The 14,983-nt window shown below is 40.7% G+C and overlaps 2 protein-coding genes across 2 annotated transcripts; both read left to right on the top strand.

Moving 5' to 3' along the window:
• The first annotated feature begins 2,008 nt into the window (after positions 1-2,008).
• Positions 2,009-7,713, top strand: si:ch1073-15f19.2 (T-cell surface protein tactile). Its single transcript, XM_062407039.1, has 7 exons — positions 2,009-2,174; positions 2,413-2,760; positions 3,737-3,846; positions 4,042-4,198; positions 5,705-6,139; positions 6,815-6,914; positions 7,083-7,713. The coding sequence occupies exons 1-7, from the start codon at positions 2,093-2,095 to the stop codon at positions 7,219-7,221; spliced, it is 1,371 nt and encodes a 456-aa protein (XP_062263023.1). The 5' UTR covers positions 2,009-2,092; the 3' UTR covers positions 7,222-7,713.
• A 759-nt stretch (positions 7,714-8,472) lies between these two features.
• On the top strand, positions 8,473-12,212 carry LOC133969199 (uncharacterized). The gene is made up of 6 exons (XM_062405506.1): positions 8,473-8,681; positions 9,672-9,779; positions 9,903-9,945; positions 10,115-10,215; positions 10,378-10,427; positions 11,091-12,212. The coding sequence occupies exons 1-6, from the start codon at positions 8,672-8,674 to the stop codon at positions 11,583-11,585; spliced, it is 807 nt and encodes a 268-aa protein (XP_062261490.1). The 5' UTR covers positions 8,473-8,671; the 3' UTR covers positions 11,586-12,212.
• The last annotated feature ends 2,771 nt before the right edge of the window (positions 12,213-14,983 follow it).

Below are 14,983 nucleotides of genomic sequence, written 5' to 3'. Positions count from 1 at the left end.
TGTAACGTTATACAAGGTCGTCCTCACAAGTTGGAGATCCACATCACGTGTGTGGCGCAATCAATACTCTTATGATGTGTAGGATTCAGATTAAATCCCCCTCTTTGTCATTGGTCAGGAGGTTAGAATGTAAGAGTGGTGTTAAGTTACACTCTTGTTTAGGGAGAAAACGCCGTGCTAAAAAGGAAATCTGAGCGGTGACTGTGGCTAAAAGAGCAGAGCATAATGTGTGAACGTGTGTTAACACTGGTTGCACAACGGCTTTCAGGTCAGCGGACACATGAGATGCACACAGAGATAACTAATGTGGTGCACACAGAGTTCACAATCAGCACTATGGTCTTATATGCTGCAAAACGTGCAACTCGCTGCAGGTCACATGGGGATCTGTGAACCCACAAGACCTTCAGAGCAGCGTGGATCACATGCATGCAGGAGGAGCCGGGTGCACCAGCCAGTAATTCATGTTAATCATTATTATTTAATCGTGAAAGAGAATAATTCCCATTCACAGTTCTGTCTGGAACATTGTCTGTGATTAGAAGCTAAAACGATGGATTTCGGGGGAAAAGCCTTCTTGGGCCCCTGAATGAAGTCCTCATGGTGATGCTTCAGTCTGTCAGAAACCTTTGAGCATGACTCCCTGGGGAAGTGATGCTGCCCTTATCAAATGGAGCAATGGAGCAAGGCCCCCTCACAATCGGATGAAACACTGACAGAATAGTGATAGAGATCTCCCTATGGATAGCAGACACTCTTCCAAGCCCTAATTTAACTTATAAAAGGTCACACACTGGATTGAAGTGTAAAATGATCAATCATTTAAAAGCCGAACGCCGCCTCTACTGGGACGATTCATAATGAATGAAGGGGGAGAGCTCATAACAGGTGAAGGGGAGATGGGAAGAATGAAAGTTGGACGAGCTCTTTGGGAAACGAGATTGCTGTTTTGTGACGCTAATAAAAGTCAAAATTGGTTTTCTTTCTGATCGGCTCATGAAATTAGAATCTGAAAAGCACCACTTGGAAGAACAGAGGACAAAAACAACACAAGCCAGAAGCCGAGAAAATCACGCTATCAAATTCATGAGTTGTTTTATCTTTATTACATAGAAGCAAGTTTAACAAGGCACGTGTCTTTCCTCTGATGAACAGAATAAGGGCATACGTTGATTTCAAGGATCTACTGTCTGTTGAGTATTGATCAACAGGTGAAGCTAAAAGAAATAGATACAGATTAGTTTGTTGTTAATGAGTGTAATAAATCTTGTATGAGAACACAAGGACTTTTGAGTTAATGCAACACTATGCTGTTTTTTTTTTACCTTAAAATTGCGGCTGCAAAATGGGTTTGAGGGTTCACCGGCTTAGAAGAGATAATTAGGTGTCACTTTCATTCTCACTTCCCAGAAATGACTGATAGTCTCTGTTTCAGTTGTCGGAATCAGACCCAGCAAGTTCAAGAGTAAAGTTGAGCTCTAGATCAGCTAAAAAGACAAGTTACTAAACATGTTAAATATCGATATCCACTGTTTCTTCTCTAAATGAAAACTACTATTAATCACCTGGATACAGGACAAGCCAACAGATGTAATCACCAGGTCTGGCTGCAGAGGGCGCCGTGGCTAAGGTTTAATTCCAGAATGCAGTTCATACATTTATACAAAAACACTTTAATCTCAGGTAATTTAATATTATTAAACCTCTGCAGGACTGGAATGAACCAATCAATGAAAGAGAAGTTCCTATAGAAAGAACATTGATGTGCTCCCTCTGCATCTTTCTTAAACAGGATTTCCATGTAATCAGCAAAATAACCTGAAATCAAACGCGTCTCTCCCTTGGATCTTGTTTCTTAGCACCGACTAAAAGAAAACATAATCACAAACACTGCTTCTCTTCTGCAGATACCTGCCTCGCAGCTGAGGTTTTTCACCACAAAGCTGCAGCACAGAAACTCTGTGTCTGAGTGGCTTCCTGTGGAGACGGGTCACCCTGTGCACTGTTTCACTCTCTGCTCCACGCTTCAACCTCAGTCTACTGTTCTGCCTCTTTGCTTGATCCCTCGATGGATTGAGCCTGATTGATCATAATGAGTTTGGGGATCTTAAACGTGGCTGGAGCTGCACTGGGAGCGGCCTTCTCACTCCTCGCCTGTGCCTCGATTATACAAGGTAATCATGGACCACATGTGCTGTCGCTCGAATAATACAGCAGCAAGGATGGGATGCTCGCCGCGGGTTTGAAAATGCGTTATGGCTTCTGGTGTGATAAGCTGCCTCAGAATAATTCTGTGATTTTATCTGCCTGCGTCCCAGCGGATCGCAGTCTGTATTATCGACTTCAAAGTAACTGATGTTTGTCTCCTCACTCTGCTTTGCTTGCAACACTATGAACTGATCTGCTAAACAGGGTTCCAGCATGATTTTCTGAGGCCACGTTATGACACAAGAGAAGCGGTGGTGGGCCAGAACATCACCCTACAGTGTTTCTTGGAAAACCAGCCTAAACTCAAGATCGTCAACATTGAATGGATGAAGAAAAACAAGGAAAGCACCAAGTTGGCTCTGTTTAGCGAAAACCATGGAATGCATTTATTTTGGCCTAATCTCACTTTAGATATTGAGAATTCAAGCAAGTCTATGGGGTCCTATCTACTCCTTCCTGAGGTGAATGAATGGAACAGCGGCATCTATATTTGTGATATTACAACTTTTCCATATGGCACCATCAGGAGGGAGACGGAGCTAAAGATTAAAGGCAAGTAGAAAAAGAAGAAGGCAAGTACATGCAAAGTCGAACCTGAACACCTCAAACAAACTCTGCAGTCCTCGTAGGATTCAATATTTGGATAAGACATGCACAGCAACCTTCCGTCGTATTGTCAGGTGCATATTTTTCATGTTACCCCAGATTGCATCAGAGCGTTGCTGCTCTGCCATTCTCCGCAGTTATTTACTTCTAATCAAATGTGGAGATGGGTGACAAATCAAAGGGACCTGAGCAAGGTGTCGGGCCATCACACGCCACCTGAACATCCTCAATCCTCCACTGATCCTCCGTGTGTCTGATTCCCACTGGAGGGATGCAGCACCACTCTTCCAGGAGCTGTTTCCACATTTGGTGTTTTGACGGTCGTTGTGCCGAGCCCTGTCCGAAGCTTCAGTCAAAAAATCTCTTAGATGTTCAACTTGTTCCATGTCCTATATATCTGTCCAAAAGATTCCCATAGAGCTTTTCACTTTTCGATTATCTAGTATCGGCTGTATAGTATACATTACATCCGATACCTTTACATTAAAAACATAACTTACATAACACTTCTATGCTACTAATCCAGACAAAACAGATTCTGAATGTTAATATGCAGAATGCCCAACCAGACGTTTCTGGAAGTATTAAAAGCCATTTGTTTTGCTTTTGTCTAATCTCTAGATTGTCAGCATTTCACATTTTATAATTGCAAAAAACTAATTTCCGTTTTTTTTCTCCTGACTCACATAAACTGATGCACGACAATTCCTCCTTCCCTTATATACAGCTATAATTGAACTGAAGGAATGTTATGATCATAAATAGAAGCCGAGGACAATGAAGGTGTTTGAATTTCTGTATCGCGTGTAATAGGAATAGTGCTCAGAGTCGTCTTTAGCAGATACCACCCATTGTGTTACAGCAAGTGTTTTCCATACGCTTGATTCATTGATTCATTTTAATCCTGCGTTCTCTCCGTCAGATGTTGTTGAAATAATGTGCGACACGAACAGCAGCTTGGAAGTGGGTAATGGACAGAATGTGACCATTCGCTGCCGAGCTTCCCCCGATGCCCAGTACAGATGGACCAAGGTAACAGACGCCATCAAAGGAAGTTAATCAGGCCATTTACCCCATTCCAGTAGATTTCACTTCAATTATTTAGTTTATTTATTCAATTACACATACAGTGAACATCAAGATGATTTGATTACCTCTGACATCAAAACCTACAACTCCCAAAAAATCCTCACTGTGATTCACGAGCTCCGTGATTTTTTCCCGCAGAACGAGGAGCTGGTGTCACAGAATGAATCTCTGGAGCTCTTGTGCGTGACTGATGCTCACGCAGGAGTTTACACGCTGACTGTCTCCACAGGAAATGAAACTGTGCATAAAGAGTTTACCATCACGGTACAAACAGCGACCACACACTCAAAGACAGGTGAGCTTCTCCATTTCTCTCATTGTGTCGCACTCGATTCTCAGCATTTCCTCAGGGCTGGATTAACCATCTTGCAGAGGGCCTGAGAGACTGACTTACTTAATAAACTGCACCGGACCAGAGAGCTCACACTTGACTTTAGCTATTATACTGGGGCTCACTCAATTCTACTTTTTTAATTAACTGAGAGGAAAGAGAGGGAGATTTTCCATCTTCCAGCCATTTTATGAGAAAGCGGAGGAAATTGTGAATAAATTGGGAACTACAAAAACAAAACAAAACTCAATTACTAGCTGCAAATCAATTGCCCCATGGTGTTAGGGGGAATACTGAATTATGCTAAGATAAAACAGTGTTCGTAATTTTAAATTATAAATAACCAAACTGCATATTGTTTGCCCCCACATGGTGACACAGGTTGCTGTGGAGCAATGTGTGAGTGGGCTGTAGGAAAAAGAATCCCCCGGTCGTCTGATTGCTCATCCTGTGTCTCATGAGAACTTCAATATGAAACTAGAGGAAAAAAAGAAACACAAGCCACACACACAGATGTCAGAAGTCACGTCCTGTTCTGTCTGTCTACTTTCAAACCACAAGACAGAGCCTCTTATCAGCCTCAGAGTCGTGGCGTGGGGTGACAGCACAATCTGTTGGACAGTTTGGAGAAGTACAGCCTTGAGGTTTGAGAGATACTGACAAAAGCTGCTAGAAACAAAAAAGCATTTTCACAATTTTAGAAATATACTTATATATCGGCTCAATTTGCAGATTTACTAGCGTATAAACGGCAGCTGAGAATAATGAAGTTCTGGTGTAAGCACGGGGATAAATATGGTAGAAAAAAACAGATATGCACATTACTCATGAGTGTATACACAACTGCACCGCTGGATTTGCAATTCATTCAAAAGCAAATTTGTATCTCAGGGAATCAGTGTCCATGACTTTATAATCCATGATCTTGAATGAATGAGCGATTCTCCCTTATTGTATCTATTGATAATGCGCATTGCGTGATTAGAAATGACACTTTAATGATGTGTTACTGGTGCATCGCTTGCAGTAACTCCTCTATATCCAGCTTTACAAAGCTCCAGAGGTTTCAGAGAAATACATATTCAAAGAAGGGTTAAAAGGATAACCAGCTCAGATGAGGAAAGGGTTCCAGTTCATTGCTCCCGGAGAATCCTCCCTTTTTAGTCAGAGTGAATAATCACAGTATAAAGACTGCACAAACTGGACGACGTGTGTTCTGTGAAATCACACGGTTGTGGTTACTGGAGTCCAGAGCTCTGCCAGATGTTTGTTTCCAATCCTGCAAAAACTGCATCTATAAGACTGAATCATACTCATTCAACTCTTGGCAATGAAAGGTATTAACCTCCATGTCCAAAGAGGCCATCATCTTTTAAATTAACTAAATAACAGTGCTAGCAAGTAACTGTTTCTTAAGCAATGTGCTGTTTTCCATGTGTTTCATGTCCACTTGCCTTCTACTTCCTTCAGATCCCACAGCTGTGTCCCTGCAGTCCTACGTAACCGAGAGTTTTTCGGTTCCTGCAGACGACAGCTCCACCACATCAGAGACCGCTGGGCTTTTAACCACTGACTCCAATGTGACTTGGACCACGGCTAATGGGAGCGATGGAACTCCAGATTCGACCACAGCCGGGGAGGACGTCACCTCTTTTACAAGCCCCACACATTCCAGTGTCACAACATCCCCTGTCCCACAAACTGACCCCAGTCCGTCTGCCACATCAAGTCCTGGTGGACTGTCCACACAGGAAACGGTCAGCGACGGGGGGTACGAGGATGGCTTTTTTTCCTCAACCAGGCCACAGGGTGAGACAAGCACCTCTGGAAAAATGACAGAACTGTATGAACGCCCCGGTGCAACCCCGACACTGAACACTGGAAATAACGGAACAGGAAATAAAGGTAATAACTTCCTAATGCTGTGTTTCACAAATAATTTCCAGGATAAAAACTGTGAGTGCCAGCCCAAAAAACTTCAATTGAAGGAAGAAAAACTTTCTACGTTATCACCAATAGGTTACACTATGTATAACTGTAGTCTTTAGCCTTTATCTACCCTTCTTGCCTTTAACTGGCTCTTAACTGATGCTCTCAGATTGATCGTAGAATCCGCTCTGGGACCTGCAGCGTTATTAGCTGTATCTGTGGTTATCAAGGTTTGGCCAGCAGCAGCTTCAGTGCCACGAGAGAACAGGAAAACGTTTAAAAAGCAGCGAATACAAACATAACCTTACGAGACTCCCTCACAACTACAGATGTGTATTAGCCACGGTGTAGTGACCTTTGCCCTCAGCAGCTTTATGGATTCCACTTCTCTCACATGCCTCGGGCTAGATGCCTTCTGGAGTATAGAGAACTAATTTAAAGAGAGTCAGCTCCTGTGAGTTAGTGGGTGTGTGACCAGCTAAAGGGGGGAACACTTTTCTGCCTCGAGGCAAAGGTTTGTTATCCGTGTATGTTGGACACATCGGAGCAAACTGATCGATATCTGAGAAACACGTCTCCGAGCTTTGGCTTTGCAGAACAAATCGACAGTTGTTCCTCTCTCTCTCTCTCTCTCTCTCGACCGCCTCTCAGACGCAGGGCGGACTCATCTGGTCGCGTTGATAATCATTCCAGTGCTGGTTCTGATCGCTGTGGCTGGATTTCTGTACAGGAGACGAACTATAAAACAAAGGTAACTGTATCTGTTGTGTTTTCTGATAGATGCTTCAGATTGTGACACTGCTTCCTGGGTACAGCTACCTTTCTAAGAAATGCCACTTATCAATCTGTGCTCTCTCTCTCTCTCTATCTCTCTCTCTCTCTCTCTCTCTCCTCTCTCTCTCTCTCTCTCTCTCTTTAGGATGTCTATGCCGCCTCCGTTCAAACCCCCCCCTCCTCCAGTGAAGTACTCGGCTGCAACGCACCATGAGATGTACAGACAGGCCGTCCCTACTTCAAGGTGCAACTCGGTAGCGGAAATTGGATCAAATGTCTATTAACATATAATCACGAAGCAGTTGATGAATTGGATATTGGGTTGTTTGTCTTAAGGGTGCAATAACAAGATGTATTATGAAGAGTCAGAATCAAAAGTCGTTACATTTTGGGGAGAGTTCCGTCGAACTGGGTGGATCCACGCTGTTGTTTTTCTACTTTTTGTAATGTACATAATGACATGGATGATAATTCAAAAGGGCGGCATATTTAAATGGTTTGGGATTTGAGAATGTGCAGCTTCATGGGATTTAACAGGACTGATGGGCGTCGGAGGAGGTTTCAGATGGGATGAGTTTCAACTGCAGGCAAATGTGGAGAATGTATCCTGGGTGGGTTGGGGGGTTTGTTCTATGCTTTCATGTATACATGATATTTGAATGCTTGGTTCTTGAAAAAAAAAGCTTAAATCCTTTTTTGTGTTGTATTAAATGTATTAAAACGAATGTATGTACAGTAGATTCTAAGATGTGAAAATAAAAGTTGGTTTCATTTGATTCTGGATTCGATTTTTCACACCTCAGCTGCTTGTGTGTTTCTCTACTGACATTCCTGTAGTTATCATACTGTGCTTATCTATGTTATACAGCATAACACATGAATTTTATCTGCATAGACACATTCACACTGAAACATATAACTGTAGTTGCAGTGTGTGTCACAAATTGACCTAAGCCTTTATAGGAGTGTTGACCACAGGTATCACAGGTTGGTATGCAAGTTCACCCAGTGGGGCTCAAACCCCAAACCACTTGGGATACCAAATGTAACACCCACTAGTCGCCCTCACGTGACAGTTCCAGACACAATTACTGGAAGCTGACCATGCAGCTTTTGATATTTTTGGGAGAAATTGTTGCTTTTTGTTTAATTCCAGTGTGAAGACAATTTAAAGTCATTCACCATATTTTATCACTTCATTTTGGCTTTTTCTTCACAGTGGAAAACACGTTTACACACAACAGTGCAATTGAGCTGCACAAAGCAATTTTTAACAACTGCAACTTTTCTTCTGCTGATTTTCCAACCACAGTAGCAAAATAAACCACAATGCACCGGGTGTATGCAGGTTATACATTCTTGATGTTCATAGCTCTGAAGTTTGTGCACAAAGAAAAATTGACCTTTTTTCAGGGGCAAGTTTATATTCCTTTTAATGCAGACATTTTGAAATGTGCAAATGTTCACGTTCATATTAAAAGTTCCTTACAGTTGTTGCTGTTAGATAGTAGAAATTGTTTTTCTGCCTCCTAACAGACCGGGTGCTTGAGAATGAGGTTACACAGCTTCCTGTTTGTAACTGAAGAGCAGCCAGTTTTCAAAGCACTGAGAGGTAACGAGGGGAAGGTAAAAATAGACTACAGTGCAGCACACCTCACTGACTTAACACAGCCCGACCCTGGAGCCTGAGAGCAGTCGTATCAGACAATCTGCTTTGTTCAAGACGGCTGGAATATGGAACGAGGTGAGATCGGAGCAACTTTTTAAACTTCTGAAATTGCGGTTAGGTTTTCAAATTTAAGACATTTCTGATAATGAACATATCTGTGTAAATATTGACTTTACCCCTTCGTACAAAAAGTTGATTTTGCCAAGAAAACATTGTTTGTTCTACAAAAATATTTTTTTCTCAGCTCAATATCACAATTGTGGCAAAAGAAACTATAACAGTTTAATAACTTTGTTTTAATTTAATGTTCTATTTTTAATCTATTGTTGTTTTAGCATATGCAATTAACCTTTTTGATTTGTGTCACAGTACGACGTTCAAAAATGTTGGTATCCAAAACACTTTTTTTTTAAACAATTAACATTTATCGTATACTAACTTATTAATGTTAATGTTATTCAGGATTTACTTATAACAAAGCCGAGGTTCCAATATGAAGAATGAATTTCCTGTGAAATGTGTCAACATCGTTAAGATCTTAGAATCAGAATTATTTTAATTGCCATGTATATTTACACATACAGGATATTGCCCTGTTGTGTTTGGTGCACTGTACATAAAACAACAATATATAAAACAACAATATAAACAACAATATATACAGTAAGACCATTAAACAACAAACTTCTTTTATTTCTCCAATAAAGAAATAATAACTCCCTGAATGATGCAGATTTCTAGATGTTAAATTATTTTGGAAAAATTTATGGGTAGAAATAATTGTATTATGCATTAATAATTTTATAATGACCGTCAAAATGTTAATGGTGAAACACTTTTTCTTCATATTTTCCATCTCTTTTTTGAAGAATTGTTAAGTGAAGTTAAAACAATTGAGTGAATGTTCATCAATAGTCGTGACACAAAATGTTTCATCCTTTCTGTTTACGGAGGGAAACTCCAGATATTGACTGATAAAAAGTTTCCTTTTGAGATTCATTGAGGTTTTTGTTGCGTGTAAAGATGTTGGAAGATGTTAATGCTCTGTTTGTGTTTTTCTTTTAGATTGTCGACTTGAACTCATTGGTCTGATGCTTTTATTTCTGGCCTTGTTGATCTCGATGAGTCTCAATCTCATTCTCTTCCTCAGACATAGAGCTTCTTTGTGCAGAGGTATGATTTTATGTAAAATATATATTCTTATTAGGCAAATTTTTGCATTAAAAAAAATAGTCACTGTTTATTTCACAAGGACAACAGGACTTTCTATTAATGGCTTTACATTTTTTTAAACAGAAAAAGATGACTGCTGCTTCTCAAATATTTATGAAGGAGAAAGGTATGACTTTTATGGAAACAATATTTTTATCAGGCTTAAACACGTCAGCCGTATATTCCTCAGTCCAGCACATTTGAATTTGTAATGAGTCAAATGTTGAGTCTCATCTACAAACACCATCTATCTGTAGAAATAATCTGTGAAATTGTTTCTCCGCAACTTGTTGAAGGCCGTCACAGGTCGAAGGTCCTTTCTTTCCTGACCAGCAGGAAGATCCCCACATGCAACAGGAAAATCCAATCTATGGAAACATCAGCACAGTGAGAACAGGTGAGCACAGGCCTGACTTCAATACCATGCAGATTACCCATTAGGAAAATAAATTACACACTTACACAAATAAACATTAAGCTGTATTGTTTGGTTATTTTTTCACTCCTGTGCCGATTGTAAAAGTTCCTTTGTTTAACTTTGTTTGTTTAACTTCTGTAGAGGTTTTCAGCGAGATGATGACCATGCCACCCACAAGAGGTCGTACGGAGGTAATTACATCGCTCTATTATAATTGCCATGGGTGTAGTTTTAAATCATTTCAATTAATACTATACGTAATGTCACCACACACTGTGTTGGTATATATTTTTTATTTTACATTTGACAGCTTGTGTAGAGACTATACTCTTATGGCAGAATGGAAATATCCTCGCTTATGCCTCTGTGTTTTGCTCTGCGTTACTTTGTGCCAACTCAACCTGAAGTGCATGTGTTGTTCTCAGGATATATGACATTATTAACCCGATTGTTAAAGCTTTACATTTCAATTGAAGAGGACGACATGTGGACATATTATGCACTTTAAAGCCAACAAATAAAAAAAAAGTGTTGCGAGTTGTTTACAATGCAAATGTTACCGTTTTAGAATATTCGTTGTGGGTTTTTTTTAAGGCCAAAAATAACTGCTGCACATGCGACTGTTTTGCTTTCTAAACGGAAAGCAGCAAACACCATTAGCACATTGTGGTCAGAAAAACTGAACAAGCTTTGAGCTCAGCTATGCACAAGGTGTTCTAATAATAGACAAGACATCAGGAGACCACAATATCCCACGACACAGACCATTTCATTTAAACTGGTGCACAGTGCTGCAGCACAGACAAATGTAGTATATCAAACCAACCCTCTTTGTCTCTGTGTCTGAAAACCAGCCTTGTCAGACTGACCTGAATTACGCCTCGTTGGATTTGAAGATCGCAAAGAAACGCAAGAGGAAGTATCAACAGCAGCTAGACCAGACTCGAAGCAGCCGTCAGGATCAGCTGCCGGTTCACCTCACACCCCCCATGAATAGTTTCTTGGAGGTGGACAGAGATGTGGAGGCTCACCTTCCTCCCAGAGACACCAGCACCATGGTCTCACAGGCCAGCATCTACCTGAACAGCCAGCAGATAGCCCAGGAGACGGAGGAGATGGCCAAGGAAAGGAGTATGAACTGGGAGAGGGAGGAACTTGTGTGGGGAGGAGATACACTCGAGGAGGACGGGGGAACGACGGACTGGAGAGGAGAGGAAGAGAGTGAAGAAAGAACGGATAGAGAGCTGGGTGCTGGGAATGGGTCTGTGGGCACACATGCTGCTCAGAGAGATTCAGCGGATTTCACCAGCAGCATCTGGCAAGATAGTGACCGACAGTGTATCATATAGCAGCCGTAACATTAAAGCAACACTATGCAACTTCTTTACCTTCAAAAAGCAGCTTCAAAATCTGTTTGCTGGTTCACTGACTTTGGAGTAAGGAGAACAGTTTCCTCCTTCACTCCCACTTCTCACCCTGAAATTCTCATGTTGCTCTATTTAACTTTCCTTTGAGAAGCGAGTGACGGCTTAGATTATCAGAATCAGGTCCAGCAAGTTGAAGAATTGTGCTGAACTGTCGATCAGGGGAAAAGACCAAAGCCATCTCCACGTAACTGCAGACGTTTTGCAAAACTAAGACCTCACAAAGTGCGTTCCCTCTGTTGCTTTGTGTAACGGAAATGTGACAGAAACAACAACAAATGCAGCTTTACTCTGGTTTTGTACATTCGGTTAGCACGGCTACGTCTTATTACAAATGTTCAGCTACATCTGCCTCACCCAATGTCACTTGGACCATGGCGTTCTTCTCTGGTGTTTGGTGGATCACTGATGCAGCCTTTATCCCCACCCTCTGGCCCAGGATGCTTGTGTGAATGTTATTTGTGTTACTTATTGTTTTTAAACTGTTCATGAATTATTATTATTTTTTATTATTTTTCTAAGCAAACTGGAAAAAGTCCAATAAAATTTATTAACTACATCCGTTTCAACTGGAAGGAAACTTTGTCATGTTCAGTTTTCAGCGAGTTTCACACAAGTTGAGCAATTTCCTTTCTGATGGAAATCAAGCTGCCTCTCAGAATCTCAGCATTGAGCAACCGAGGAACCTTTCTGCACAGAGGAGGAAATCAACCCAGAAGAAAAAGACTGTGTTTGACATTTAGAGGTCAAGGGACCACGTTTTTCAGTTTGTTTCGCAGAAGGCAAGAGAAGTCGTCAGATCTTCACGGAAGACGAGGGAGAGTTCTTTCTGTTTTGATGTCTCAGTCATACGTCTCAGAAGGAGGTGTGAAAATCTTATTTAAATTAGCGTGGATTTAAACATGTGACACTGTTTCTCAATCAGGTTACAACTTGAATAATATTAAGATAGACTAAGTGGAGAAAAGGAAATAGATGATCATTTTATTTCCCGTGTGGGCCGCTTGTATGTCGCACCACAGAGGGTGGAAACTGTGATTAGGATAATTATCTCTAAACTCTATTGACCTGATGCACCGTTTGACTAAATGGTCCCCGCCTTTGTATCCTCCTCAGTCTGGAAGAATCATTTACTGAGCTCTGTCGTGAACTGAGCCGTCGGAGGCCTGCAGCCTTCTAACTGAGTGTTGACAGCTTTTCAATACCTGACTCTGGTCTACTTCCCCTTTATGGATTCATTTCTTGACCTCAGGAGTTTTAGATCCGACAGTTGGAGTTGGATAAAGATGCTGAGCACCGAAAAATACAGAGAAACAGATAACAAGGCACTATTAGCCGATCTCGATTCTCCAATGTGCGATCAATTCACATGTTGTTTGCTGTTTGACATTTTACACTATAAACCAATCAGCTGGACTGTACAGGATGTTTAATTGATTTGTATCCAGCTCAAACAGAACAGAAGCTTTTAAGAGGTCTTCCAAATGCGGATGGATGAAAGATTATATCATTTCAGTTTAGTTTCTGCCCCTCATTACAAAAAAAAATGCATAGGTCAGGGACTTTACACAGAAATGTAATAACTCACAGTTAGAAGTTGGTCCTGGAGAAACAGAGTTTGTCCCAGAGTTGAAAGAGAAGACAGAAATCCACTGGACAACCCTGGACACGTCCTCAGGGAGCACAGCTGTCCTCTCCGGTTAGTAACTGCATCCTGTCATTAGCTGGAGTTAGCATTAGCACGCTAGCACAAGAGCATCACTCTGTCACTGAGTCAAAGTCTCTACCTCCATGTTTCACCATCACATGAGTTCCACCATGTTTCTCACATTCTCTCATTCTCTTCCCTTTTCTTCTACTCCCCACTTTTACTGTTAGCTCCCTGATTGCAATTAGCCCCGCCCACTCCTGTGTGCATCCTGACCTAAAGGCCAATTACCACAGGTGAGACATGATTGACAGGCCATGCAGAACAATCAAACTTTTTAGTATTTTTCCTCCATAACGTTGAAATGTAACACATGGAAGAACACAATATACATAATATACATACACTTTTCTCTTTATATAAACAATAACAAGTATACATGTACACACACATATACACACATATACAGACATCTGCATACATGTGTACATATATCTATACACAAACACATATATATACATATACACACCCACAGGCATACGTATATATACACACATATACAGACTAAAATCAGGGAATTCAATACGACACAGTACGTTTCAAGCGTGACATGTTTCCTCAGGCAAAGCAGACAAAGAGAAACACAAATTAAAGAAGTGAAAGTGACACCTCGAGCTATCAGAACTCATATCGTTGTACTTCTGTGTACCCGCTATCTTGTTCAGGCCCAATGCAGATCGAAATGTCATTAGTCACGCTTAAGTCCTTAGTCTGTATGCCAGAGGTCCTGACATTATTGCAGATGACACTTTCCCCTTTCTACACATAACACCAGCTCTAAAAATATAGGCCACATGCCGACTAGAGAGCAGTGAGAGCTCTGTGTGCTGCCTCGCTGGAGAGAAGGCGCCCCACCCTGCAGATACCGAGCAAACTGTGTGTGATTCAAATGTTTTAAGATAGTGTGGACAGAGACATAGTTTATAGTAAAACAGGTTATTTTGCTTTCCAGACTAAACTCAGGGGAGGAGACCTATATGTATATAATCATCTTAAAAGTTGTCAACTTGTAATGTTAGAGATTGGACGGCTGTAAGACTAGATGTATATAAATATTGTAAAAAACTTGTTCTCCTATTTGAATCATGTGTGGGGCCTGTAGTCAAGATGAGACTGAAAGAAACACCTCAGATCATTTAATTTCATCAAAGTATTTTATATCGGGACAAGATAACAGCAACATATCACATTTAGATAATTAAAAGAAGATGGTAGTTACCAGTTATTTATTTATTTACTTATTTCAGAGTACCTCACTATAAGTAAAGGAAAGTAAATATAATTTGATTAAATATTTAGCCAAGAACAATAAATCCGGAGCTCTTGCAGATAAAAACTAATATCACGAAAAAACATGACATTATTAAAAACAAATAATATAATTAGATATATAAATCTAATATAATAAGTTATGCTCTTGCAGAATAGCTCAGGCGATATTTTTTAAAGAATCATAAGGTTACTGTGTCTGATTGGCTCTATGATTCCTCTATATAACATTCATGTGAATTAACTTTATATACTCTTACTTCAACACTTTAAGTGAAACTCAGAAGTTTGACGAAGTGGAGTCACTATTTTGAAGGCTCGCACCGGAAGTCCCTCTTGCTCGCTG

Source organism: Platichthys flesus, chromosome 15 (assembly GCF_949316205.1).
Source record: "Platichthys flesus chromosome 15, fPlaFle2.1, whole genome shotgun sequence".
In the NCBI taxonomy this organism is placed as follows: Eukaryota; Metazoa; Chordata; class Actinopteri; order Pleuronectiformes; family Pleuronectidae; genus Platichthys; species Platichthys flesus.
Note: the sequence above shows the minus strand (reverse complement) of the source record. Positions and strands in the feature narration are given on the sequence as shown.

Coding starts and splice junctions, on each gene's coding strand:
- si:ch1073-15f19.2 (XM_062407039.1), top strand. CDS start 2,093: ATGAGTTTGGGGATCTTAAACGTGGCTGGAGCTGCACTGGGAGCGGCC. Junction 2,761..3,736: donor GACGGAGCTAAAGATTAAAG/GCAAGTAGAAAA, acceptor TCTCTCCGTCAG/ATGTTGTTGAAATAATGTGC. Junction 6,915..7,082: donor AGACGAACTATAAAACAAAG/GTAACTGTATCT, acceptor CTCTCTCTTTAG/GATGTCTATGCCGCCTCCGT.
- LOC133969199 (XM_062405506.1), top strand. Junction 9,946..10,114: donor AATATTTATGAAGGAGAAAG/GTATGACTTTTA, acceptor AACTTGTTGAAG/GCCGTCACAGGTCGAAGGTC. Junction 10,428..11,090: donor CCACAAGAGGTCGTACGGAG/GTAATTACATCG, acceptor TCTGAAAACCAG/CCTTGTCAGACTGACCTGAA.